The sequence below is a fragment of the Lycorma delicatula genome, chromosome 10 (assembly GCF_047948215.1).
Source record: "Lycorma delicatula isolate Av1 chromosome 10, ASM4794821v1, whole genome shotgun sequence".
In the NCBI taxonomy this organism is placed as follows: Eukaryota; Metazoa; Arthropoda; class Insecta; order Hemiptera; family Fulgoridae; genus Lycorma; species Lycorma delicatula.
In genome coordinates this window covers 55,658,550-55,685,190 of record NC_134464.1, presented here as the reverse complement: position 1 = coordinate 55,685,190, position 26,641 = coordinate 55,658,550, and the positions used below count along the sequence as shown (strand labels likewise).

The 26,641-nt window shown below is 29.2% G+C and overlaps 1 protein-coding gene across 2 annotated transcripts in view; it reads right to left on the bottom strand.

The window, feature by feature from the left end:
* Positions 1-26,641, bottom strand: part of LOC142331580 (uncharacterized) — a 46,172-nt gene that overhangs the window by 5,448 nt on the left and 14,083 nt on the right. For both annotated transcript variants that reach the window (XM_075377584.1, XM_075377585.1), the window contains one exon: positions 22,244-22,376. In XM_075377584.1, coding sequence (XP_075233699.1) covers positions 22,244-22,376 — 133 coding nt within the window. The remainder of the gene's footprint in view (positions 1-22,243; positions 22,377-26,641) is intronic.

Below are 26,641 nucleotides of genomic sequence, written 5' to 3'. Positions count from 1 at the left end.
CTAAATGAATTAAAAAATAATAATAATATCCTTTATTGCGTTAAATAAAGAACATATTCTCAGATATTTTTTTTTTTAAACAGTAGTTTATATGAATCAATAATAAGAATCAAAGAATGAGTAATTCAGAAATATCATAAGTAAAAACGTATTTTTTACTTATGATTTTACAGTAAATACATTTATAACTGGTCCGGATCGTGTAGGGGTAAACATTTACGGAAGTATATTTTCAATAAGAAAGTTCTAAACATGTTAATTAAACCGGTTTTATTTAAACCCAACCCGTTCGTTAGATCCTTCAGCATACTACAATTTTTAGTTTTATTCTAATTAATAACATAGTTTAATCTAGTATATCGAGGATAAACTTGCTTTTTAGTAACAAGGGATGCAGCTACGAACAGATCCTTTAATAAGTAACGCTGCAATAGTAATGTTAGAGATTTCTAAATAATTATACTGTTTTCCCGTTCTAGGCGAGTAAACAAATAATCCGCTTTTGGGTCCGGGAAGTGGGGGGGGGGGGATTGCCTGGACAGAACTGGTTGGGTGCCCCTCAAGGGTAGTCAGCTACTGTTTAGGCGTCTACGACTACCTGAGCTAGTCTGATGTCCCGTGGCGGGTGCAATATGGTCATGAGTAATACCGAAAGGCAAGGCCTGCTGTATTAAGGGAGAAGAATTTTAGTCGGTGAGAGCCCGACACTACCGTCTGTGCGAGCGGGCGGTGACTGGCAGATCTTTCCCCTCCTCCAACGTAAAAAAAAGTGTTTTAAATTTTCAGTTTGCTGAAATTTGTTAATACTTCCATCTAAAATAAATCGTATTTTCTGTATTCTATTCACTAATATTACAAAAACAAAGAGATTGCTGCGTAGACTTCAAGTTGTAAACTAATTTTTAAAACTCCGTAGAATGTAATTATTGATTTAAAAATAAGAAAAAACTTAATTAAATCTCACTGGATTTTGTAATTAGTAATACTATTAATTACTTTTACAAAAATTCTTATATATGCATATTTTAACAAGGTTTATAGCCGAAGTTGAAAATTATATTTGGGGCACAGGATATCTGTTTGGAAATTAATAGGAAAAAAACAAAGTAAAGTTTCCATCTAGAAGATAGAGATATCTAAACCGACTGCTAGTAATAGAAGCTTCTATAAATTATACATAATTTTTAAATATAAATGCGTAACTCATCTTTCAAAGATAAAAGATTCAAGGCAGTATAAGAGGTTTGTAGTGCTATATTTTTCAGAAATATTCTCGAAGATTCCATCAAAGGAAAAGGATTTAAGAAGATGAAAAGGGAAATATTTTTAAGAATATATGAATCGGTAAAGGAAGGAAATAAGCGAGGAATAAGGAAGTATAAGAACTGGAGCGGCTGTGTGGAAAACTGTATATTGTTGTCATAATATAAAAGAGGAGATTCATCGGGCAGGGCATCTGGAGAAAAAAGAATATTTCCTGGCGGTGAAAAGAATATTTCCTGGAAACCTGGAAGAAAAAGAGGAGATGATAAAGGCCCTTCTTGGGCTTCTATTCTATTACATGGGATTTAGAAGATAGAAGGGAAGACCGGGATAGAGATGAGTGGTGGAATGGGGTACAATAGGCTAATAGATCTTCAAGTTTAATAATACTGGCATAAGATAAGAAAATTTCCATTCTTATTATTATTATGAAATCTGTGAATTTATTTATATTTCTAATATTCTATTGATGACGGTTCTATTGAGGGCAAAGTTTTTCCCTTATAATCTTACATTATCTTAAAAATTACCTAGAAATCGTAAAGAGATACAAATCGAAGATGTATTTCAACGCTGTAAAGACTTATAAATTTAACTGATTTATACTTATAAACTTATATAAGCTTATAAACTTATTTGATGATAGATCAAATAAACAGGAAAGAAAATTCGATTATTGATTGAAATATGTATCCATCGTTTCGCATCCAGTAACCGTAAATCAAACATAATCCGGTTTGCTACAGTAAAAATGGTCTTCAAAACTATAGCGTAAACACATAATATTTTTGAACAGCTGTCACAACTTAACGGACGGAAATTTCAGTGAGCATCTTAAAACCGAACCGCTATAGACAAAACACAGTGGCAACGTAATATTTTATGAATAAAATTAAAAATAGAAAATAAAAATAAAATAAAATTTTATTTTTAAACTAGCAAATTTTACATATTTTTACTAAAATATCCGAAGTGTGCGCCCTGTTCAGGCATAAACGTATCTGATCGAGTAATCATATTGAGAATCGTCTGATGCAAGACGTTGTTGCCATGCAGTCAGTTTCTTGTTGAATGTTCACCGTTAGTTCATCAATAGTGTAGGGAATTGATTCGTAAACTCTATCCTTCGAATAGCCCCAAAAGAAAAAAATCGATGATAAAGAATAGAAGTTCATAAATATATAAAAAGGAAGTGACAGCGCTCACAAAACATAGAATAGAACATAAACACTTGTTTCATTTCATCAGCACCAAAATATTAGACAAACAACAAAATACATATGAAAGGACTACTCTAGAAATGATATACATCAAGAAAAATACAAACTCTGTCAACAATAGAACGGACATAGGCGGATTAAGTAACATATATGTTAACTTAATTTAAAAAATCATATTTATATTGTAAATTTAGTGTTAAGGAAAATAATGTTTAATATTTGTAATTTTTGAGAAAAATATGTGCATTATATAGGTTTCAATACACAGGAAAAAGCAATCTGGTTATATAAAGAGATACTTATAATTATTTAAAGATAAGATGAATCATGTATGAGTAAGGGGTTCTGTTATAACAAGAGTGGGGGTAAAATATTGTTATCTAGAATGGGTAAAACAGTTAATTTCTTAGTATGTAAGAAAATTTTGTATGATGTGTGTATGAATGTGTATTGTCATGTGAGGAAGCTTAGAGAATTCTAAGTGAAACGTAGTGAATTTAATTTATAAGTTTGTGTAGTTGATTGGTTAACCCTGGTTAACCAATCAACTACACAAACCAAGAGATTAATAAAGATAATATTTTTAAGTAAAATTTGTCTTGTTATTATAAATAAATAAATAAATAAATAAATAAATAAATAAATAAATAAATAAATAAATAAATAAATAAATAAATAAATAAATAAATAAATAAATAAATAAATAAATAAATAAATAAATAAATAAATAAATAAATAAATAAATAAATAAATAAATAAATAAATAAATAAATAAATAAATAAGTAAATAAATAAATAAATAAATAAATAAATAAATAAATAAATAAATAAATAGAGAGAGAGAGAGAGAGAGAAATTGAGTGTTTATCCTGATTATTTTGTAACGTCTACAGAAAATCTTCATTTTTACTGGAATGTGAAATTAAGCAGATAAATTTAGTTCTTATTTAAAATTTTTTATAATTATAACTGTTTTTTTTAATTTATTGAAAATTATCACCGAAAGTAAACTTTTTTCAGTTTTTGTTTGCTGTGGATTTGAATATTTTAATTTTAATTTTAATTGTACTGGCGTGATTTGTATTGTAAGTATATCCTTATTAGAAGCTCTTAAAATATATATTATTATTATTACAATAATAATTCTACTATAAAATCATAATAACTTTCTTTTTTTTAAATCCAGATTCCGCTAAAGATGCCACGTAAAAAAAAGATAACGTAGATAAATTTAACGCTTCAAAATTATGATAAGTTAATTAATTTAAAGTTATTTCATCTCTTAAATTTTAAGGATTTTATCACGAATACGCATAATTAATAAAAGAAAAAATTACAGAATCCAAAATAGAAATTTAAGAAACAGTAAAAGAAAAAACACTTCATTAAATTTTATTACGTAATAATAATATTATAATTTTATACCGGTACAGCGAAGAAGAGATTAATCAATTAAACTCCTCTCACAACTTCTAATTTATTATAATGTAACAATTACAACTTATATTTAATATAGAAATTTATTTAATGATATCAGAGTTTAATCATAAAACTTTATAAAACATAAAAAAAGTATAAAATAAAAAGATTAGTTTCCTTTCTAATTTTAACGTGGTTGATAATTTATATTATTTTATCAACCTTTATTGAAATATAATAATCAACGATCAATTTTTTCCTTACGTTATTTTCATTTCTTTTTAAAGGGAACTTTTATAATATCGCAAAAAGAAGCAACAAATTTCAGTTTTAGAAACCAAAATATTATAATTAATAAAATAAGAGCTCATATAAATATATATATATATATATATATCACGTACAATGAAGTACAGATCAAACTAATTATAAAACTATTATTTATTAATGAAACAAAATAGTAATTAATTAGATACAACGATAATACTTAGATGAAGTCGCGCTTACAATATTCAAAATAAATTAAAATTATTATTTGTAAAATTGTTAAATCGTAGATCATGTATTTTTAAGTGGATATTTAAACGTAGAAATAAGTTTAAATACTAAATAAATAAATTTAATATTTGTTAATAAACGTATGAACTAGGCGTAGCCAACAGTTTTTGCCTCCGGACCGAATTGGAAAGAAAACGTTTTTCACTCGCCGAAGGAAATATTCAAATTAAAAAAATGTAAATACAAAAACGATTCATTTAAGTAAACAAAATTTGTTATATTTAGATTCACTAAAGAAAAAGTTTGTTCACAAATATAGGTTGAACTGAAGATTACTAAATATTTCTTGGCAAGTTGTTTTTTAAATTTCCGTATTTTCCATTATTCAAATGCTTATAGAAAAAGCTAATATTAAACATTTTTCGCGGGCCGCATAAATTCATTACGCCGGCCGGATTAGCGGGCTGTATTTTGACCAAGCTTGGTATAAACTGTTAAATACAAATCTGTTATCAAGATATTGGAATATTATTAGTGCCACATAACTTGGCGGATGAATTTAACATTTATTATTATATTATCAATAAATTGTAAAAAGAAAGAAATTATATACACCATTAGGTTCATCCTTTTTTGAGTAAAATATATAAAAAAAACTACTATTATTGCTTTCCGTTTATGTTGTACCGATACGAAAATAGAAAAAAAACACGATTTTTCAGGAAAAGTAAAATTTCAAAAGTTATAAAAAAATAACTACGGATGGTAAAATTTGACCACACATCTCAGGAATAGTCGACCTGAGACTGTACAAGGCTATACCTACTTAATTCATACGTATCATCCTCATTTATTTTCTGAAGTAATACCTTACGGTGGTTTCAGAGGCTAAACAGAAAAAGAAAGAAAGACATTGTAAAATGTTGTTTATCTAACCCTTATTAATCACACTGTCAAGTACCGGTTTGATTAAACGGTTTTTAAAACGCCCATAACCTTTTAAGCAAAAGAAGCGGATCTAGAGATCTGACTGGTATTTATCGATAAACTCGGTATCTTTGGAAATGCGAGTGCAACACGAATTCAACTATAACAATCTTAAATCGAAGTAAACTGGTGGAAATAGACTTGAAACTATTTTATGAATTTAAAAAGGGAGAAAGTAGAACGGCAGTTTTTCTCCTTGAAGTACCATCTAGTTGTGATGCAATCCGTTATGAACTTCTTCAAAAATTTGCATGTTGGTTATTATTAACGGTTTAGCAGTTGAAACCGTGTCCGTTTAACCAAACTGATACGTGGCGTGGTTAGATTACACTCGTCTACATCTACCTAATTAAATGGTAGTTATAAAATATATATTTTTCTAAATTTTACTTTAAAAAAAAACTCTTGAATAACCACGTTTTTTTATACTTTCACGCTAATAAAAAGTAAACGGAAAACGGTAACGAAAAAATGAAAATGTTGTTTTATACATTTTATATGTTTTATACATAAAAAAAGACTGATGATTTTTAACGCTGTAATTATATTTTTTCTAAGACTTATTTTGATGACAGAACACTCGGTAACATCACCGATCAAGTTATATGGTTGATATATTGTTACAATTAAGGATAAGTAACAGAATTTAACAAATTAATTAGAAACCAAGTTTTACGGATTATTATTTATTATTGGAGATAAAATAAAGGTAAGGTGTATTACTTGATAAAGGGTAACGTTTATAATAACAGTACAACTTAGATCGCAACATAAACAATTTATTCTTATCATTATTACGTCTAACATAAAAAACATGTCTAAGTATTCTTTATAAAAAAGAAAAATAAAAAAAAGAATTTTTATAATGTATTTTATATTTTTTTATATTTAGCAAGAAATTATTTTTAGTTTATGTGTATGTTAAATGAGTATAATGCTGTACGTCATAAAGGGAATAATATTAAAACAAAAATTATTAAACTTAATTTACAGTGTAAATAATATTCATAAATTATAAATTGCTGAATAATCTTTATAACTTTAATTTTTTCTTCATAATCTTTCTCTATATTTACTTTATTTCTGTTACATTCTGTATCATTCATTATTATCGACGTTTAAAAAATCATAATGAAACGCGTCGCATTCACATCGGAGGTCTTGAAATAATTTACATTAACCTTTAGTATTATAGTTTTCATTATAGATAAATCAGTTTTGAAGCCTGTTTGAACTTACGGGTTTCAGTTGTGGAGTAAAGAATTCAATAGTAGTATTGACATACTTGTACGCTACCAGACATAAACACTACGAAAAATGCTAAACATACCCTGGTACAAAAGCAATGGCCTCATGCAAAATGATCTTATGTTGCGAACTGTTCGGCAAGAAATCTCTCTGGTCAGCCTACGATGACGATGCGAAGTCATCCGCATCGGCACCCGAATTATTTGGCGATCAATTTATTGGATAACACCATCAGGTGATTTTTCAATATTGCTGAGGTTACAATATTCTTGGTTTGCCTTATTGTTTCAATTAGGTGACTTTATGGTCCGCCTAATTAGGTGACTTTATGGTCTCGCTGTACGGAGTACTCTTTTATTTCCTTTCTTTCATTTTGTTGTTATCGTTAAGTCACCAGCCGCTGGGTCTGTGACTACTTAATGTTAGTTCAAATGTAGATCTTATTTACTTATTATTCGACTATCTTGCTGAACAGATTGTAAAATTACTGTGTCGTTATAATAAAAATGATAGACTTCATAGTCGAACGAAATACTATCGATTTTAGCGACAGATGATTCAACACCAGTTTTACTATGTTTATTATTTATTTTTTCGTTCAGAATAATTACTGTTATGACTATCGGTACGTATAAAATCATCATGGTGGTGGATGTCATTACGATTAAATTTAGGTAGAAATGAAAATATTTTATTAAAAATGTTAAGATAATATTAAAAGTTCGATCGTTGCTATTACTATTTGTATTATTTACATTTTTTTTTCAATATCTTTGTCTTCATCAAACTTTAAGTTAGATATGATATCCATTATGTAAGATTCACGACTTTTATTTTATATATACATATATATATATATATATATATATATATATATATATGTAAGCGTCTTCAGATAAATTAATCAATTTATTAAATCATTATTAAAATTTCATTTCTTATTATCCATATCAGAAATAAAACTAAAATTACTCATTTCAATCGATTCGTATTCACCATTACCGACTGCTACTTCTTCATTTCCTAGTCCGCTTCAGTCACTTTTATTACCTTTTTGAAATCCTATTTTGCAGTATCGATTTCACTGTTGTTTTAAATATTATCATTTTTATTTTGATCATTCTCCTTATTGAATTTAATATTTAAATTATATTTGTCACGTAATTCCCATCTTATTTGTAAACGATGAGTTTTTTCGGAATAATTACTCGTTAAATTTTTCGAACTATTAAAATTACTACGTAGTAATTGGAAGGAATCATTCCTTGTGTTATTATTTTTTTTTTGTCTTCAGTCATTTGACTGGTTTGATGCAGCTCTCCAAGATTCCCTATCTAGTGCTAGTCGTTTCATTTCAGTATACCCTCTACATCCTACATCCCTAACAATTTGTTTTACCTATTCCAAACGTGGCCTGCCTACACAATTTTTCCCTTCTACCAGTCCTTCCAATATTAAAGCGATTATTCCAGGATGCCTTAGTATGTGGCCTATAAGTCTGTTTCTTCTTTTAACTATATTTTTCCAAATGCTTCTTTCTTCATCTATTTGCCGCAATACCTCTTCATTTGTCACTTTATCCACCCGTCTGATTTTTAACATTCTCCTATAGCACCACATTTCAAAAGCTTCTAATCTTTTCTTCTCAGATACTCCGATTGTCCAAGTTTCACTTCCATATAAAGCGACACTCCAAACATACACTTTCAAAAATCTTTTCCTGACATTTGAATTAATTTTTGATGTAAACAAATTATATTTCTTACTGAAGGCTCGTTTAGCTTGTGCTATTCGGCATTTTATATCGCTCCTGCTTTTTGTTTAATTCGACGTTATCTGTTAAAAACGATTTCTTCATTATTTAATATCAAATTTTTCAGATCTTATTTCTTTCTTATCCGATCTAAAATTAGTAAAACTTTCAGATGTTTGCTTCTTGATATTATATGATTCCGATGATGAACCTAAAAGATAAAAATTAGTTCGATTAAAAATATTAAAAAAATATTATTAAATACTTATTAAAATAATAAATAAAATAAAATTTCGTTGTCATTTTATATTATAATAATAATTTTTTTTCTTATTTATCCTGCAATAGTTCTATTGCTGTTGTAGCAATACAATTTTAAAGCAAAGTATGGGAACGGCCAAAATTTTTGGGATCACAGTTTTTGCAAAGGTTACCTTTGAAGAAGTAATTAGTTTCTAAAAAAGAAAAAAAAAGAAATTTTAAAAACTTCCAGAAGATGTTTGTATGTTCTTGTGCTCAATATAAATTTGTCTAAAAATGGCTCAAATTGTCTACGTATAAGGTATTGGCAGCATTAAATTAAAGGTAAAGTTAAAAAAAAGGAAGGACTTTTTTAAAACATACTTAATATGTTTTAAAAAAGTTCAAAGTTTTTTTGAGTCGATCAGATTTAGGGATGGGAAGATTTATTATTATTTCTAAACACTTTTTGCTCTACATCTCGATTACCCAAGACTATAATGCTGAATTTTACATAAATATTTGGCCGTGTATTTGTGTAATCCCGGTTTTTGATTTTCAACCCTATCAGGAAAGGAACCATACAACCAATTTTTTTTAATAAAAAATATTTTTCTAGTCTTGCTAAACAACATCGCACCAAAGTGAACCTAATTACTGAAGTCAACAATTATTGAACCTAATTATTGAAGTCAACTCGAATAAATAATCTTTTTGCCCTCAAAACGAAGGGGACCGAATAAACTGCGATAAGGGGACTCGTACTTAAATTACAAATTGTTTAAATTTTAATTTTCAAGACTGAAAGCCCATTGCATCAAGTATTAGCCTAAAATTTCTTTTTATAATTTCTGATACTTTACCTTTTTTTTCATATTGTTGCTGTTGTTAAAAATATTGTGAGATAGCTAACGGAAAAAGGGGTGAAAGGGGGGGGGAGGAGAAAGGCGGAAAAAAGGAGAAAGGAGGTCAAATGAAATACAAATTTTTTTATTAAAAATTTTAATTTTTTTAATATTATATTCTTAATACAGTTAAATGTCGATGATAAAAACATCATTCGGTATGGTCAACCGGAAGCCAACATTTTTTATTAGGAATTTTTAATTTTTTCTTCATTAATACAGAAAACTTTTAAGACATAATGTCATTTGATCAAGGAAGTCAAACGGATTCTAATTTCATTATTGTGTAATTTCATATTGTAATTAAATCCGTAATATTTAAAAAATTCTACGGGCATTTGATATAAAAAAATGAAGGATTTGTGAGAGAGGAAAGGATGCACATTGACAATAAGTTCACGGAGATGTACCGCTTGTTAGGCACGAGGGCGCAACTATCAAAGATAACAAGGAATTATTGTAGTCAGCGGTAGCATCGAAGTCGTTCAGCTATTCATGAACAAACTATTGAGAAATATAATAGAAGCGTCGTGGTTTACGAAAAAAATTGAAATACACAATTATTTTGAACCAACCGATCGAGAGGAGATACGGGCGATTCAGTACATGATACAAAATGATGCTGAACAAACATGTGAACTGGCTCGCGGTTAACCTCCTGGATAGCAGCGAGGACATTAGACGCATACTGCATCCTGGTGTTTTGTGCATAGTAAACTTAGTTTACTTCGTTTAATACACTTACGTTTTGTTGGTTCTTTGACTTGTTTCACTGTTTCTTTATTTGATCAGTTATTTTTGTGCGATTTTTTGGTGTTTTCTTTGCTTATTATGTTCTGAACTTTATCAATGTTCCTTGGATTCATCCTCATGTGCACTCATTTATGTTTAGTATTTATTTACGTACACTGTATAAGATATGTATATGCATATGCATACATATGTATACATCTGCAGTTCTTTGAGCAATTTCAGTGGAAACCCCATCCTGCATGTCATTTTTTTTTGTATTCAAATTTACTTATCGTTCTGGTAAATTGGAACCGATTATAAATTAAATATATCACCAAAAAAGAAATCAAACCTAGCGCTTTATAACGTTTTAAAATATAATGGATGCAGATATTATATCTTTTATTTTGGAATCTTTTACTTTGAATATTATTTTATATAAGAATTATTCTAATTATTATAAAGTTTTGAATTTGTCAAAAAAATATTTAAAGTACTTTTCTAAAGTTATTATTTATAGTAAATGTGAACACCTATGACACTTACTAATATAATGAAGATTGTGAATACGAGTTGCCATGTCCATTTGTTTTGATAATTAATAGAGCGATAGCGTGTATTTGTGACGTCGCTGAGCAATAAATTTCAAAATGTGTCCGATATAGCGACCACTGAATCAGAACAACTTTAATGAGAATCTTCTTTAATGAAGTTAAACGAACGGTGAACGTCTTCTTTAAAAGTTTGATGTTTTTTATTACTGGTATCAGTAATAGATTATTTTTACAAAATAAAATAAAAATATTTATTAAATGAAATTCTTATCTTTTATTTCGCTAATTACGTACCAAACGATTTTGTTTAATTCTATAAACGTTAAGTAGTAAAGTATATGATTAATTATGCTATAAGAAAGGTCCATGCTCATCTTTACCCGTCGCCATTTAAGTAGGCAATATATCTGAGCGAAAATGAATTTCCAAAAGTTATATTTTTCTAAGCTGTATGGGAACACAAAGAAACAAGACCCTGCACTTTGCACTTTGCTGACTTTTTTTTTCAAATATGCCAAAGAAGTTTTAAATAATACGACTTTATTAGATAATATTTAGAGTACAACTGCAAAAAAGATTAAAAATTCAAAAAAAAGTTTGAATCTAATTTAAACACCTCGATTAAATGACGTTTTTAACTTAAAAATTATGCACTATTAAAAAAGTATAATTAATAAATAATAGATCTAGGGCCCAAGTTGACCAAATTACATTTTATTATAAAAATTATATTGAATTTAGAATTGGTTAATTGCCAAAACAAAAAAAAAAAAAATGTTTTTTTTGTAAAAAGGGTTGAGTTATATTTTACCTTCTCGCTCGTCATTTACTTAATGTAATATTTTTAATTTCGTAACATAAATATGTTTTATTAACATAATTATCAGGAATAATAAAAATATATAACCGATTTTTAAAATTATTAAGTCGGTTTCCATGAGATCCCCCTTTTTAAAAGGTTTCCATAGTCTAAATTAATATTAGAACGGTTGAATTTTTAATCTTTAAAATTTTAAGTACGGGTTCCGACTAAAAATTTTGGAATTTTAAAGTTATTTTCATACTCAATTTTCTACGACCGCTAAATAAAAGGTCTAAAACTAAAAATGCAAACCTAATCTACTGTTTTTTTTTTTTTAATTTTGTCCGAATCTTAACGTCTCATATATACAGATATTTTTTGAGCTATTGTCGAAGAAATATGTTGAGACAGCCGGAGATCTTAATGTAAATATAGGCAAAGCCTACATTTGTATAACGTTTTTCTATTTTTTGTATTAAGGGGTTTTTAAAACGTGGACGTTTGCAAAAACCGGGATCTCCAAGACTTTGGTTGATTGTTATACTTTCCTTTGGCAAGCATTCCGCTGTAAAACCAGGGAAAAGTAGAAATTCTACTAAAAATATCAAACAATCATCCGAGAAAACAGAATTTTATTGAAAAATATACGAATAACCGACCTAAGGTCTATAATGTGCGCTACAGGAGTTCTATTAGATTTTACTGTAACGGGAATAGGTCAGTTGTGAAATAAAATCTTGTTGTTACTGTAGTAAAAAATGTAGACTGCTATCAATTAATGTGAATATCAATTAATTATTAAGTCGGTGTCTCAGATTATTTACGTTTCCAATTATATTTGGAACATACAAATAGAAAGATAATAATAATTCATTATTTTGGGATCGGTTAAATGTATAATCTATTAATCGTATATTTCCCTTTATTAATTTCTAAGTAACAAACTAAAGTTTGCTGAACTAATTATAAGACATCAAAATTTAAGTGTTACAAGATAATAAAAATGTTAAAATAAAAAGTAAAATGGTTCTTCCCGTTTCAAATTTTGGTGTATTCCTCACAACAAAAAAAAAGTCTGGTTTTACTGATATTTAAAATATTGGTTTTGTAGATTTAAATTAAATATAGCTGACAGATAAATTATTTTTTTTAATATTTTTTATTAAAACAACAGGGTATACTGTTGAATGTATAAATCCTGCAGATCAAAATTTTAGTTTGATAATTTCTACTTGAATGATAATAATTTTTATTTCTAGATTTTCATTTATTTATTTTCTTTTATTAATAATAATTATTATTAAGCTCCTGGAATAGACGGAATACCTGTAGAATTACTCCGCAGTGCAGGTGAGGAAGCGATTGAGAGATTATACAAACTAGAGTGTAATATTTATGAAAAAGGGGAATTTCCTTCAGACTTCAAAAAAAGTGTTATAGTCATGATACCAAAGAAAGCAGAGGCAGATAAATGTGAAGAATACAGCACAATTAGTTTAACTAGTCATGCATCAAAAATCTTAACTAGAATTCTATACAGAAGAATTGAGAGGAGAGTGGAAGAAGTGTTAGAAGAGGACCAATTTGGTATCAGGAAAAGTATAGGAACAAGGGAAGCAATTTTAGGCCTCAGATTAATAGTAGAAGGAAGACTAAAGAAAAACAAACAACATACTTGGCGTTTATAGACCTAGAAAAGGCATTCCATAACGTAGACTGGAATAAAATGTCCAGCATTTTAAAAAAATTAGGGTTCAAATACAGAGATAGAAGAACAATTGCTAGCATGTACAGGAACCAAACAGCAACAGTAACAATTGAAGAACATAAGAAAGAAGCCATAATAAGAAAGGGAGTCCGACAAGGATGTTCCCTATTTCTGATACTTTTTAATCTTTACATGGAACTAGCACTTAATGATGTTAAAGAACAATTTAGATTCTGAGTAACAGTACAAGGTGAAAAGATAAAGATGCTACGATTTGCTGATGATATAGTAATTCTAGCCGAGAGTAAAAAGGATTTAGAAGAAACAATGAACGGCATAGATGAAGTCCTACTCAAGAACTATCGCATGAAAATAAACAAGAACAAAACAAAAGTAATGAAATGTAGTAGATTAACAAAGATGGACCACTGAACGTGAAAATAGGAGGAGAAAAGATTATGGAGGTAGAAGAATTTTGTTATTTGGGAAGTAGAATTACTAAAGATGGACGAAGCAGGAGCGATATAAAATGCCGAATAGCACAAGCTAAACGAGCCTTCAGTAAGAAATATAATTTGTTTACATCAAAAATTAATTTAAATGTAAGGAAAAGATTTTTGAAAGTGTATGTTTGTAGTGTCACTTTATATGGAAGTGAAACTTGGACAATCGGAGTATCTGAGAAGAAAAGATTAGAAGCTTTTGAAATGTGGTGCTATAGGAGAATGTTAAAAATCAGATGGGTGGATAAAGTGACAAATGAAGAGGTATTGCGACAAATAGATGAAGAAAGAAGCATTTGGAAAAATATAGTTAAAAGAAGAGATAGACTTATAGACCACATACTAAGGAATCCTGGAATAATCGCTTTAATATTGGAAGGACAGGAAGAAGGAAAAAAATGTGTAGGCAGGCCACGTTTGGAATATGTAAAACAAATTGTTAGGGATGTAGGATGTAGAGGGTATACTGAAATGAAACAACTAGCTCTAGATAGGGAATCTTGGAGAGCTGCATCAAACCAGTCAAATGACTGAAGACAAAAAAAAAATAATAATTACATTTTATGATCGTATGATCATAAAATGTAATTATTTTATTACTAAAATGACATTTTGATGATTAACTGTAACAATGACCTTTGTAAAAGTTATCTTTTTAAAAGGATAACAAAACTAAACTTATTTTTAATTACGGCCTTTTTTGTACAGAAAATTTTGTTAAGTAAAACTTAATTTATTTAAGAAACCAAAAAAGAAAAAGATGGCCAAGCTTTTATTTATTATATAATTTGTTTCTTATTTTTAATATAATTTTATGTAAAACAGCATAATTAATTAAAGTACTTACGGTAGAAGATGAAATGCAGATCGGGTTTTAAGCTGAAGTAATTTTTGGGCCGCCAAAATATTTCCGACAGTTTTAAAATAAGTCAAGTTATTTTTTAATATAAACTTTTTCGCGATGATTTTAAAATTTATACTCGAAAATTTTTTTCAAAGTAAAACCTGTTCTAAAAACCATTAATACCGCATAAATATTTTAAAATAAAATCGGAACAAAATAAAAAAATATTCGGCAATCTCAAGATAAAAGGAATTTAATCAAATATTACTTGAATTTTTTTTTTCTTAATATTTACGTACGTATGATATTATAAATTGCAATTTTATAGGACTTGAAAATTAAAACAGGAATTTCAGAAACAAATCGTTGCAGTTGTAATTAATAATATAAAATATATATATTTTTTTTTAAACATGTTTTCAATAACTTCAGTAATCTTAGTATATACTAAATCATATCCTTATTAAGAAACGCTTACATGTACAAAAATAATAATGATATTAATTTTTCCTTACATACAGATAAATTTTTGCATAATATTTGTATTCAAACAAGGAAATAACTCTTAAATAAATGGTAGTTTATTATAGTTCACAGTATAATTTGTAACTTGTAGTAGAAGAGTAAACATTAATATTTTAATCCCAAAAAAATATATATATATATTAATAAAAAGATAGTACTCATACGTTAAACAATTTCTTATGTTTATTTAGTTTTTTTTTTACTTAATTTAAAAATAGAGTCTGTTCTATATTGAAGCCGAGTAATCTACCAGTTCAGTTAGGGTGAATACTGACTACTCACTCTCCGGGTTTTGAAACCTGATTCGCCTTCTCTGTAAAAAGTTAGGGAAACGTCTTTCGTCAATCAAATTTTGATTGAAACATCGGGGATCCTCCAGACGAGATGGAAGTTTAAAAATGGCATATTTAACGCCGAAAATACGTATAGCAATAGTTCATGTCAATATATGTTTGTAAAGGCGCTCGAGTTCTGTCGATTCACGACAACTTGGGAAAGATGAACTGAGTGAGCGTGAGGGAGTAAAAAGGGAAAGGGTTAGCGAGAGATAGAAATACGTCTGAATAGCTAGATTATTCCATCAACCAGCCGCGTGAAGAAATACGTTTAAAACAAAAAATAAACTTTTATTCAGATTAGTATATAATCATAATTATACGCCGTTTTTGGAAGGGTTATATCGTATTCCGAAGTTTTAACGTCAAAGATTTTTTACCGATGTCCATTAAAATGATAAGTTACATTTCTATCGTTTCCATTCTAATGTTTGTTTCCTTCATGAGGCTTCACGGGAAAGGCTTGGAGGCTTGGTGGTCTCACGTCCAAAATTAGGTCGTTTTGAGAGAAGAACATTTGCTGAATTAAATTTTTTTATGTTTAACTGTTGTAAAGTAGTTCAATGGATATCGTATTTTATTAAAAATCTATATACCGGACAGATGCTTTATTGATATATTTTTTTTTCGGGGCGATACGAGATATTATCATCTGTTAACACGTAAACAAAATTCACCAAAAATTAAAATTTAAGCCGAATACGATCAACATAAATAAGGACATTTTCTTGACATCACCAACACAAAAAGCAACTGATAAAATATTATTTTTTTTAAAAATAAGTAGAAAACTATAACGGAAGACATAACACCTTAAACCATCCGATCTCATATAAATTGTTTTCTTTTTGTCGTGTGATCTACGAACTATTATACAACCCATGTAATCCGACTATAACAAAGATTAGAATATCTCAACTGTATAAAATATTACACACAAACGGGCATCAAGTACATCCATTGATAGACTCGTACAAAAAAAAAAAATGACATTAACAAACATAAAGAGTTTTAGGAAAAGAGATTTTAAGAAAACTCATAAATTAAAAAAAAAAATCTGGATCAATAATAATAAAGTGTTAAGAATAATAAACAAAACGAAACGAAACAAATCATTAAATATACAATACATTCAATTCATTGGAATATATAAAATGAATTGTTTCGACTGCCGAATGGACTTGTAAATCGGTCAAACAGGACGCAGTCTCGAACAAAGAATGAATAGAAAACACTTTAAAGTCCACTTGAGAGTTAAATTGCCGATAATTTCTTAAAAATAAATTTGTTACTGTTGTCGACGATCTTAATAATCAACAGTTAACACATAAAAAATAACATGCTACAACGTTGTGAAATGTATATACATGGAAAAGCATAAAACAGAATTACATGCTGTATGAACTTACAACTGCATTCTAATTAAGTATTCCAATTAATAAATATATTTATAAAATAATAATAAAATTACCAAGATAAATAGTAAATAAAATCAAATAAAAATTTATAAGGATGGTTAATTGAAAAATATCTCGGTACAAATTATAAATCACGTTAAATAAGAAAACAGAAAATTTAATTGAATTTAATTAGTATAATTTAATAATTCATTAAAAGATAAATACGTTTGTTTTTTGTAAAAGATAATAGTTTTATTTAATTTTAAATAAATCGTTCTCAAAATCTTTGTAGCGGGTTTTATGTTTTTAAAACAAATTGAAAATTAAAACAATAATGTTATTTATTTTTAATTATGCAACTAAGATTGTGTAAAATGATGATTAAATAGACTATATTTACCTACGCAATAATTACGAACAAAAAACAATGAAACAGATGTTGTTATGACAACAAAGGTAATACCGCACTTAGAATTTGTAAAATGCAACGATAATAATGAAATATTAAACACAATCTTTTATGTACCATCGGTTACGAAACTATTACGTAATTATTATTTTTTTAAATTATTAAACAGTATATTTAACAGATTACATTTCAGATTATTTGAAAAATTGAAAAAAATAAATTTTCTGCCGAGCACATAAAAGTATTTTGGATAGATTTGGTCATCTACGTGGTCGATTGTCGAATTAAAATCTGTATAAATGGAAATGTAAATGCTCGTTTGTTCACAATCTTAAATCTCCGAAAGTTTTCGTCGATTGCTTTGAAATTTTGAAAAAACATTGCATTCGAATACGCGCGTTTTTATGTATCTAAGGTTTCACACCTGAGACAGGTAAAAACATGTTTTTTTTAAACAGCGCTATCTGTTGGACGTAAAAGCAACAAACGCTATACTAAATATTTTACGATTCTATTTCAGTGTTTCCTAAATGTGTGTCCGTTGTAGATTAAAAAACTACTGGACCGATTTACGCGCGTGGAAAAAGGGAGAAAGGGAAAAAACGAAAAAGATGAAAGGTAAGAAGGTAAAAAGGGAAGATGGGGAAAACAGAAAAAAGAAAAAGGGAAAAAGGAAATGGGAAGGGGAAAGGAAAAAAAAGAAAAAGGAAAAGAGGAAGGGGAAAGGAAAACAAGGTAGGAGAAAAGGGAAATTGGAAACATAGGGAAGAGAAATAGTATGGGGATATGAGGAAATGGGGGAAATGAAAGTTGGGGAAATATGTGAAAGGGAATGTGATAAAAATGAAAATGGGAAAAGGAAAAGGGAATAGAAAAGAGGAAACCGAAAAGGGGAAAAGGGAGTAATCGTATAAGAAAAAAAGGGAAATGTTAAATTTTGTGAATTCCGTAATGTTCATTTTGTTAATATGTTTTATCAAACTTTCAATTGTGTTCATTTAATGTATATATATATATATCCTCAAATCTAGCAATTGCGAAGCATTGCCGGGTTGCTAGTGATTTTATTAGTCATTTTTTTCTCCGTTTGAAAAGCTACATTTCAAACTCTCCTGTCATTTTGGTCATATTGTTGGGAAACTAAAAAAAAAACACTAATAATTTGTCTGATAGTGAAAAGTTTCAGCTGAAAATTTGTAAATATTATCTGTTCTAATAGAGATAGATGACCTAATTTTTTCTAATTGTAGAGTTAACTTGTAGCTAGATTTTCCAAAATTAAAATGCGAGGCCCTTCCAAAGTATCCTAAATTACCGACTTTGGATAGTTAGAAATGAAGTAAGTAATATTGTTTAGCTAATGATGTTACTTAAGACTTATGATAATGAGAAAATAATAACCGTTTAAAATTTTTCATTATAATAAATTTGTTAAAAGAATTTACACAAAAAATATCTGTAAGAGATTCTGGCGAAAAGGGAACAAAACAAATATAAAAAATATAACATTTAAAAAAAAATTACAAAAACAGTTCATCTTCTTCACTGATACCTCCATAAACTACTGTATCATTTCCCACTCTGTTCCCAAAGGATTATCATAAAAATATTTTTCTTCATCATTAAGGGATACGTATGCATAAGTCTAAGAATGTAGTTCTTTGTTTTCTCTGTTTATGCGGCTGACAAGCTGACATAAGCTTCATTTAGCTGCACTTTTTTCTTCAAAACTTCATGTGTATCTGAACCGCTAAAGTAAACGTATGTAGTTTGTATTTTTTGAGAACTCTCGGTATAAGTAAGTACTCGCCGATCAAGAAGTTTAAATGAAAGTTTTCGATTAATTACATTTTTTAATATTTGTTTACAATCATAGACTTACCAGTCTAAACTAATAATATAAACATGTATACACATCTTTGCGGTTAATGCGTAGTACATTGCGGTTAATATTGCAGCCTCTCAGTCAGCAGCTCTGTTGACTTAGGCTTAATTGGAAAACACCATACGACTTAGGCCAATTCAGAAAAAATTAAATATTTTATTGAATCATTATACGAGAAGCAGTGCAGTTTGAAACAAATAAAACACTGCCGTATATTCCCATATGACTTGACTACAAGATAAACACTTTAACCTATTTTTGACAAAAAGTGACTTAGAATGGTTTGGAATGTTACTCTTTAATTAAGTAAATAAAAAAAGGAAAATAAATATGAATGAGACTCGAAGAGGATACAGCTTAGCTTGTGTTATATCATTAAAACTCGTTTTAAACAGATTTAAAAATGTTATTTCAGAATAGCAAAATTATTATTAATATATAGAATATTAATGAAGTATGAAAACAGTTAAAAAGATTTTCTACCGTTAAAACAGAAAAAAAAAAAATAGCGAATGGTCTTACCTCAAAAAAATCTATCTTTTTGGTATAAGGACAAAATAATAAACAATCACATAAATAATGAATATAAATGTTAATTCTGATTATTGAAATTACTGATCCTGTAGATGATATTATATTTCATGTTATTAGTTGTTTGGATAGTCTGAGTATTGCCGTGGTATCCCTGCTAATCCTAAGAAACTTTAGGCTTTTCCTTAGGTTTTTAACTTTAACCTAAACCTTAGGCTTTATAAAACTTTTAGGCTTCTACAATTCTATCCAAAATGGTGGATTTCGTATTTTTCACAACTTTCTCAGAAGTAGTCTGTAGTACATCTTAATAACTGAACGACAGTGAAACACTAAAAAATGAAATTTATCAAATGCTCTTACCTTAAAACGATCTACTCTTTTTGGTATAAAACTACTTTTTTGATCGTACTGTAGGCCACATTAAAAAATTACCTTTGAAAAATATTAAAAGGCACCCATTTTTTTAGAGTTGTCGATGTCTGATGTTGTTTACGAACAAATCTTCTAAAAAAGCCTTTTTAATAGTACATCACGACTCAACCCTTTTCATTTAAAATTTTTGAGTCTTTCTCTAAGTGAATTCAGGGTGCTTAGGATGTTATGGTCTTATTACGAAAAATATATCGATTTGAGGTAGAATCGTTTCCTAAATTTAATGTTTCTATTTAAAACAGTTGTAAAGTTATTTAATGTTTTAATATTTTATTAACGATGCGAATATCTTATATAAAAAGGAAAGTTTGTATGTCTGCTGGTTTGATTGTTTGTAACAGTATCACAAGAACCAACAGACCGATTGCTTTCAAATTTTCAGGGTACGTTCGTGTTATCCCAGAGAAGATTATAAGCTACAGACCGAGGCAGCGACTTCACCGCTGCCTTCGCGGTGAAGTGAATTAAAGATATTCTTCAACGAAAAAAAGATTATCCCTTTTACTTCACTATTATATGTCTTACCATGGCCGCAGAAATAAGATTTGAATTTCTCGTCTTCAAAGGTATGTATACTTTATTTACCGTTGTTACTATTATTCTGTCTTTTTAAATTTAGTTTCTTTTTCAGGTGTTTTATAACGTTTGTATACTTTAATCGTTATTTAACAGTATTATTATCACAACCATGATAGTAAAGAATACTGCGGTGGTTCAGGGGGCGAAGTCCTTTGAATAAACGAGAACGGCACGTGAAGTGAATTCTTCGAGGACTCAGAGTAACAGGGTCCCCTTGGCAAGATGGTAATGGAAAACGAAGCGAGCTCTGCGGCCCTGGGGTATGCTCCATGATCTGGGGAAACCACTGGGTTAGATCGGATTAAACATAGGCCAACCTGGAATCTGGGGCTAGACTATCAAAAAGTAATATATATATATGTGTGTATATACATTTTACTAAATCTGTTTTTAAAGCTCTTTTACATAATTTTTTACATTCCAACCCTTTCCATTGCCTCCCTTACTAAATGCATGGGTTGTGGTTGTATCATAAATGAAATATCGTTTCATGGTAAAAGCATTCCCTAAATCTCATTTTTTTCTATGTTTAATTGTAGAAAAGTTATTTAATGGTACTCAAACTTCCTTCACATCCTATTCATGTTCATATTATTTTGTACTACTAAAGTTTTTTTTTTTATGAATGCTGGATGATTAAAATAAATTTGTAATCGGTATTTCCCGTGTAACGTTAAATATTATATACCAGATAAAAATGTATTTTATTTTCTGAAAATAATATAGCATTCATTTATCTATCCCCCAACATTTTTAAATACAAATTAGTAATAGATATTTTTAAATATTTAACCAGAAGAAATGCGTTTTTAATTTTAAATGGGTTGTAGATATAATTTAAAAAAAAAAATTTTAGATGTTATTTTAACGGAATTTTCTTTTATAGGATAGTAAACATTTTTTTATTTTAGTATTTATACAAAACACTTTTACTTATTTAATTTTACCAACTCTTCTAAAATTAATACATTAAAATTCTACGCTAAAATACCCTTTGCGAACTTGGAAGAGAAAGATTAATAGATTTCTTTTAAGGATTTTTAATCGTGATAACTGAAAAAAACTTTTTAAATTAACGTAACTGAACTCTTCATTAACGTTTTAAAGTTTAAACTGCTTTATAATAAATCTAATATCATTTTTATTAAGTTTGAATAAATTGTAAATTTCTATTTATAGTTTTACGATAAAGACGACAAATATAATAGAAGTTTATTCTATATTTACTCGCGGAAACGTGTATTACGATTAAATATAACAAGTTCAACGATCATTATTGAAATTAAAAAGAGTCAGTCAAATTTAAAACCGAGAAAAATTTTATTCGATTTGATAAATAACCATCATTCATTAAAAGTAAGTACATGTAGACCGATTAAATTATTATTAATATTATACTTATTTATATAAATACCATTACAATTAACGTTAAATAAAAATCAAGCGTAAATTAAATTAAAAAAAATACCTTTTTGTAGGATCGGAGGAAACTCGAAGAAACAAATAACACAGAGAAAAAACACAACAATAGGTAAGGTGATCAATGCAAAAATGCTACACGCATTCATTCGAATCCATACAACACTTTTCGGTATCATTTCCTGTAACATAAACAAAAAATTAAACATAAATCCTCGAAGGATTTTTTTTTAAATACTTTAAAATAAGGAAAACAGGATTTATTTAATAAATAAATCAAAGTAAGTAATAATCGTGCACAAAAACAAAAGAAAAAAAGTTGATTGCATAGATGAAAAAATTACCGTATTTATTCCAGTACCCTCACCCCCGAATAAGCCCGTACCTCGATTTTCCGGAAAGAAAATCTAAAAAAAAAATCGAGTATATACCGGTATTTAAAAATGTAGCAGATATGACAAAAAATTCGTAAATACGAAAATATTCGGAAAGTGAAGCGTTTAATTCGTTCATTTAAATTAGAATATTAATAATACATTAATAATTAATTACCGTAGGTACTAGTTTAGTACAGAATCAGTAGGCCAGTAAAACAAAAAGAAAGTATCATATTAAAAAGAATCATTTCAATACACATTTTAATAAGGATTTTATTTTTAATTAATCTCTGTCACTGTCAATGTCTGTAGCAGAGTTACCGGTCGTCTCCAAGGTGCTCTGACAAAGGTGATGGGCTTCACTACCATCAAATTCATTAGATGTACCGCATTTTTTTAAACTTTTCTTTACTAATTCCGTGGAAATACCTTCCCAAGCATATTTTTTCCAAACACCAATTTTGGTTGTTTGATTCTTCCTGTAGGCGTGAGAAAGATATTTTCATCAGCCATCCATTTACTGTACAGTTGTTTTAATAAGATTTGAACGGTTTATTAATGCAGACATCTAGTGGTAGCAATAGAGATGTCAATCCGCCTGGAATTATTTCTTGGTTTGTCATACCCTTCTTTAAAATGTCTTTCACATTATCAGTCGTATGCCCCATTCTCAATGAATCAGTCTAGTAACTACCCATTACTAGCATACCGGTATTTTTTTTATTAAGTAAATCTCCTGATCGCTTCTGCCATACACACCTGATCCAATCTAAAATCAAGGTTTCGTCCATTCAACCTGATTCCTGTGCTCTGATAATAACTCCATTTACCTGTACGGTAGGAAGAGTTTTTCTTTTAAAAACAATGTACGGAGGTATTTTGATCCAACAGAAGTAATGCAAAGCATAACACTACACGTTTTTTTTTCATTTCCACCAGTGCGAATCGTAACACTTTTTCACCTTTTTTGTTTACGGTTTTGTCAATGGCATTTAAAAATAAACGGGGGTTTGATAAGCGTTTCCTATTTGAGAAGGCAAATAGCCTTTATCTTTTTTAAGATTTATTACGTATTTGTGTAAATGTAATATATTTTGTTTATCAGCGTCTCGAAGTCGTTGAGAAGTGGTCGTCCTTCGTTTTATTGACAAATAATTTCGTGCAAAAAATCGCGTTATCCATCCACGGCTTGCTTTAAAATCAACTGTATTCAATGATTTAGTTATTTCACGAGCATATGATTGACATTGATTTCTGACGCGACAGCATAACCGCATTTCCTTTTTTCCATAATAAAGTCATACAATTTTTTTTCTATATCTGTGTATTTTGGTTTTAAGCCACGAAAAGTCCTTTTATTACCAGCGCCTTTCACCGGAAGTTATTTCTTGTTACGCCGGTCGGGAATGCAGATTTCATCTACGTCAAATTTTCTTCCTGCCGACCGATTTCCAAGTTTTTCAGCCCTTCTATAACGGGCAGTTTTTTATTTACTGTAAAAGATCGTAGAAGCTGTCCTTTTGTACTCAATTTAATGCCGTAATTAAAACAAATCTCTGTATTAAACTTTAAAAGATAAAATGCACATAACCGTCCACAAATACAAACAGTACAATGGCTATGGCGAATAGACAAGACGACGATGGGTAACTGTAACTGGAACAACTGTAACAAGGATACTGTAACTGTAGTGTCATTAGAACCGGATGCACCCAATACAGAATGAATCAGTTTTATAAAAAATACCGTAACTTCGTTCCTATCTATAATATGAACAGGATGTTCGTAATTAATAATGTATTCTGTACAAGCAGCATCCGGTATTGATAAACGAAAGCCTAATATAACTATATCTACGTGATTGAATTTAGGAATTTCTAAGAAAACGTTTACTTTACATAAATTATCCTGGCTAAAGACTATGTCTCAAGTAAGCCCCGCACCCTTATTTTTTCCCTCCAATTCTAAGAAAAAAGGTGCGGGAGTACTCGAATAAATATGGTAAAATGATACTCTCAAACCGTACATTTTCATAATTGAAAAGTAAATATATTACAAATAAATGAGCATAAATAAATTAAACTTATTTTTCTGTTCGGTTTGTAATAATATTACCTAATAACCTGTACAATATTTATTAATATTATATAGACCAGGAATGGGTAAGTATTCTGAATCACGGGTAATAATGGAATTTCCCTATCATTTGCTCAAGTTTTTCAAGTGAAAACGTTGTAAAACTTGATCAGAGCAGCATCATTATTCACACAAAAAAGATGCGGGTAAAATTCATATTAATTATTTAAATTATAAATTTACGATAGAATAAATGTGTTCTTTCGAAGTTAGAATACGGGTCTGTACTATGACTCTGTGAAAGAGAAACTTAAGTGCATACTTGACCCCTTGCACAACACCTGCATTCGCATGTCATTAGGAGCATTCACCACTTCCCCTTTACCAAGCTTGCTGGTGGAATCCGATGAATTCCCACTGCGTTACAGAAAGAAATACAAGACCATCAAACATGCGATCAACTGATCACAGCAAATGACCAGACACGCTCACACTTTGCTACTTGAAAGAAGAACGTCCTTACCGCAGTCTTTCAGTCTCAGGCTGCTTTGCTATCTCCAAGAACTAGATCTGCCTGCCCCGAAGATCCTTGAAAAGGGAATAGGATGCGGCGCCCCTTGGTTACGCGCGTCTCCAGTGATCGTATACTTACAATCTGCAAGTCATAAACGGGACACAGGTTTCTAGTCTGTTAGAGACCAATCTAACAACATGGCCAAGACGTACAGTTAGTACGCTCTCATCTACACAGATGATATCTACACAGATATTATATAAACTTAATGCAGGTTCTTCTGTGTTATTTTGCGAGGCCTTTGCGATCTACTTCGCCTTGAAAGTTATCGAAAACCTTAACGATGACAGCTTCTTCGTAATTACAGACTCTAAGAGTGTTCTTGAGAGCTTGAGCTAACACACGTTCTGAATCCATCGTCCAGATTATTCATGATATTCTTTAAAGGATAAATAAGATTGTGAAACTGGTATGGGTCCCTGGCCATTGTGGCATCCTCGGAAACGAACGGGCCAATGAGGCTGCCAAGACAGCTGCAATAAATGGCATTCGAGTAAAATTGACATGTGAGACAGACTTCATGAGATCAGTCCGTGTAAAATTACGGGCCCAGTGGAGTAGATTCTGGCTGCTGAGTCCTCCAACAGCATTACATAACATTCGGGAGAATGTGCTCGAGAAACATCCATCCCCCGGCAACAGAAGAGACCAAGTCATCTTAACTCGGCTAAGGATTGGACACACCAGACTTGCCCACCCTCACCTACTTGGCTCTCCTCAGAAGCAATAACATTACGTTTCATTTTGTTGTAAAAGAAAAATTAAAATATACATTTGTAAATTTGAAAAACTTTTCGTTAATTATATGGATTCAAACCTATTTTTTTCATTAGTGTTTTATCGTACTAACGTTTTAATTTAAAGATAAAAAAAAAATCTAGTAGAACAGAATTTAGGAAAAAAGTTTTTAATCGTATCCTACAAAATGAAACAATGTTTGTAACGATAAAAAAAAAAAAATTAAAAATAAGCTCTACTAGACCATTTTACTTAAATTAAAACGTAAAGTGGATTACACGACGGAAGAAATAAAACGGAGTAAGACCGTCTTTATCGTATCCAACAACTAAACACAGAAAATCGTTTAATCGAACTTCAGACATAATTTTACTTCTAGGTTACATTAAAACTAACTGTATCAAATTTCTCCATCAAAATGTAACTAAAACTTTGATAAGATCGAGTAGTAATAACACTAATAGTAACGAAATAATTAAAAATAAATAAATATTTTCTCCACTGAAATAAAATATTTAAAATAATTTCTTTAAATTTCTGTTTACATGACTTAAAAGTATGACGGTATTTCGGCACAATCTTATTATCTTGACGCAAAAACAATTTTTATATAGATTTCTATCTGCTTGAAAAAAATCAATAATAATTAACTCTTAAAGACGATAAATACCATATACATGTA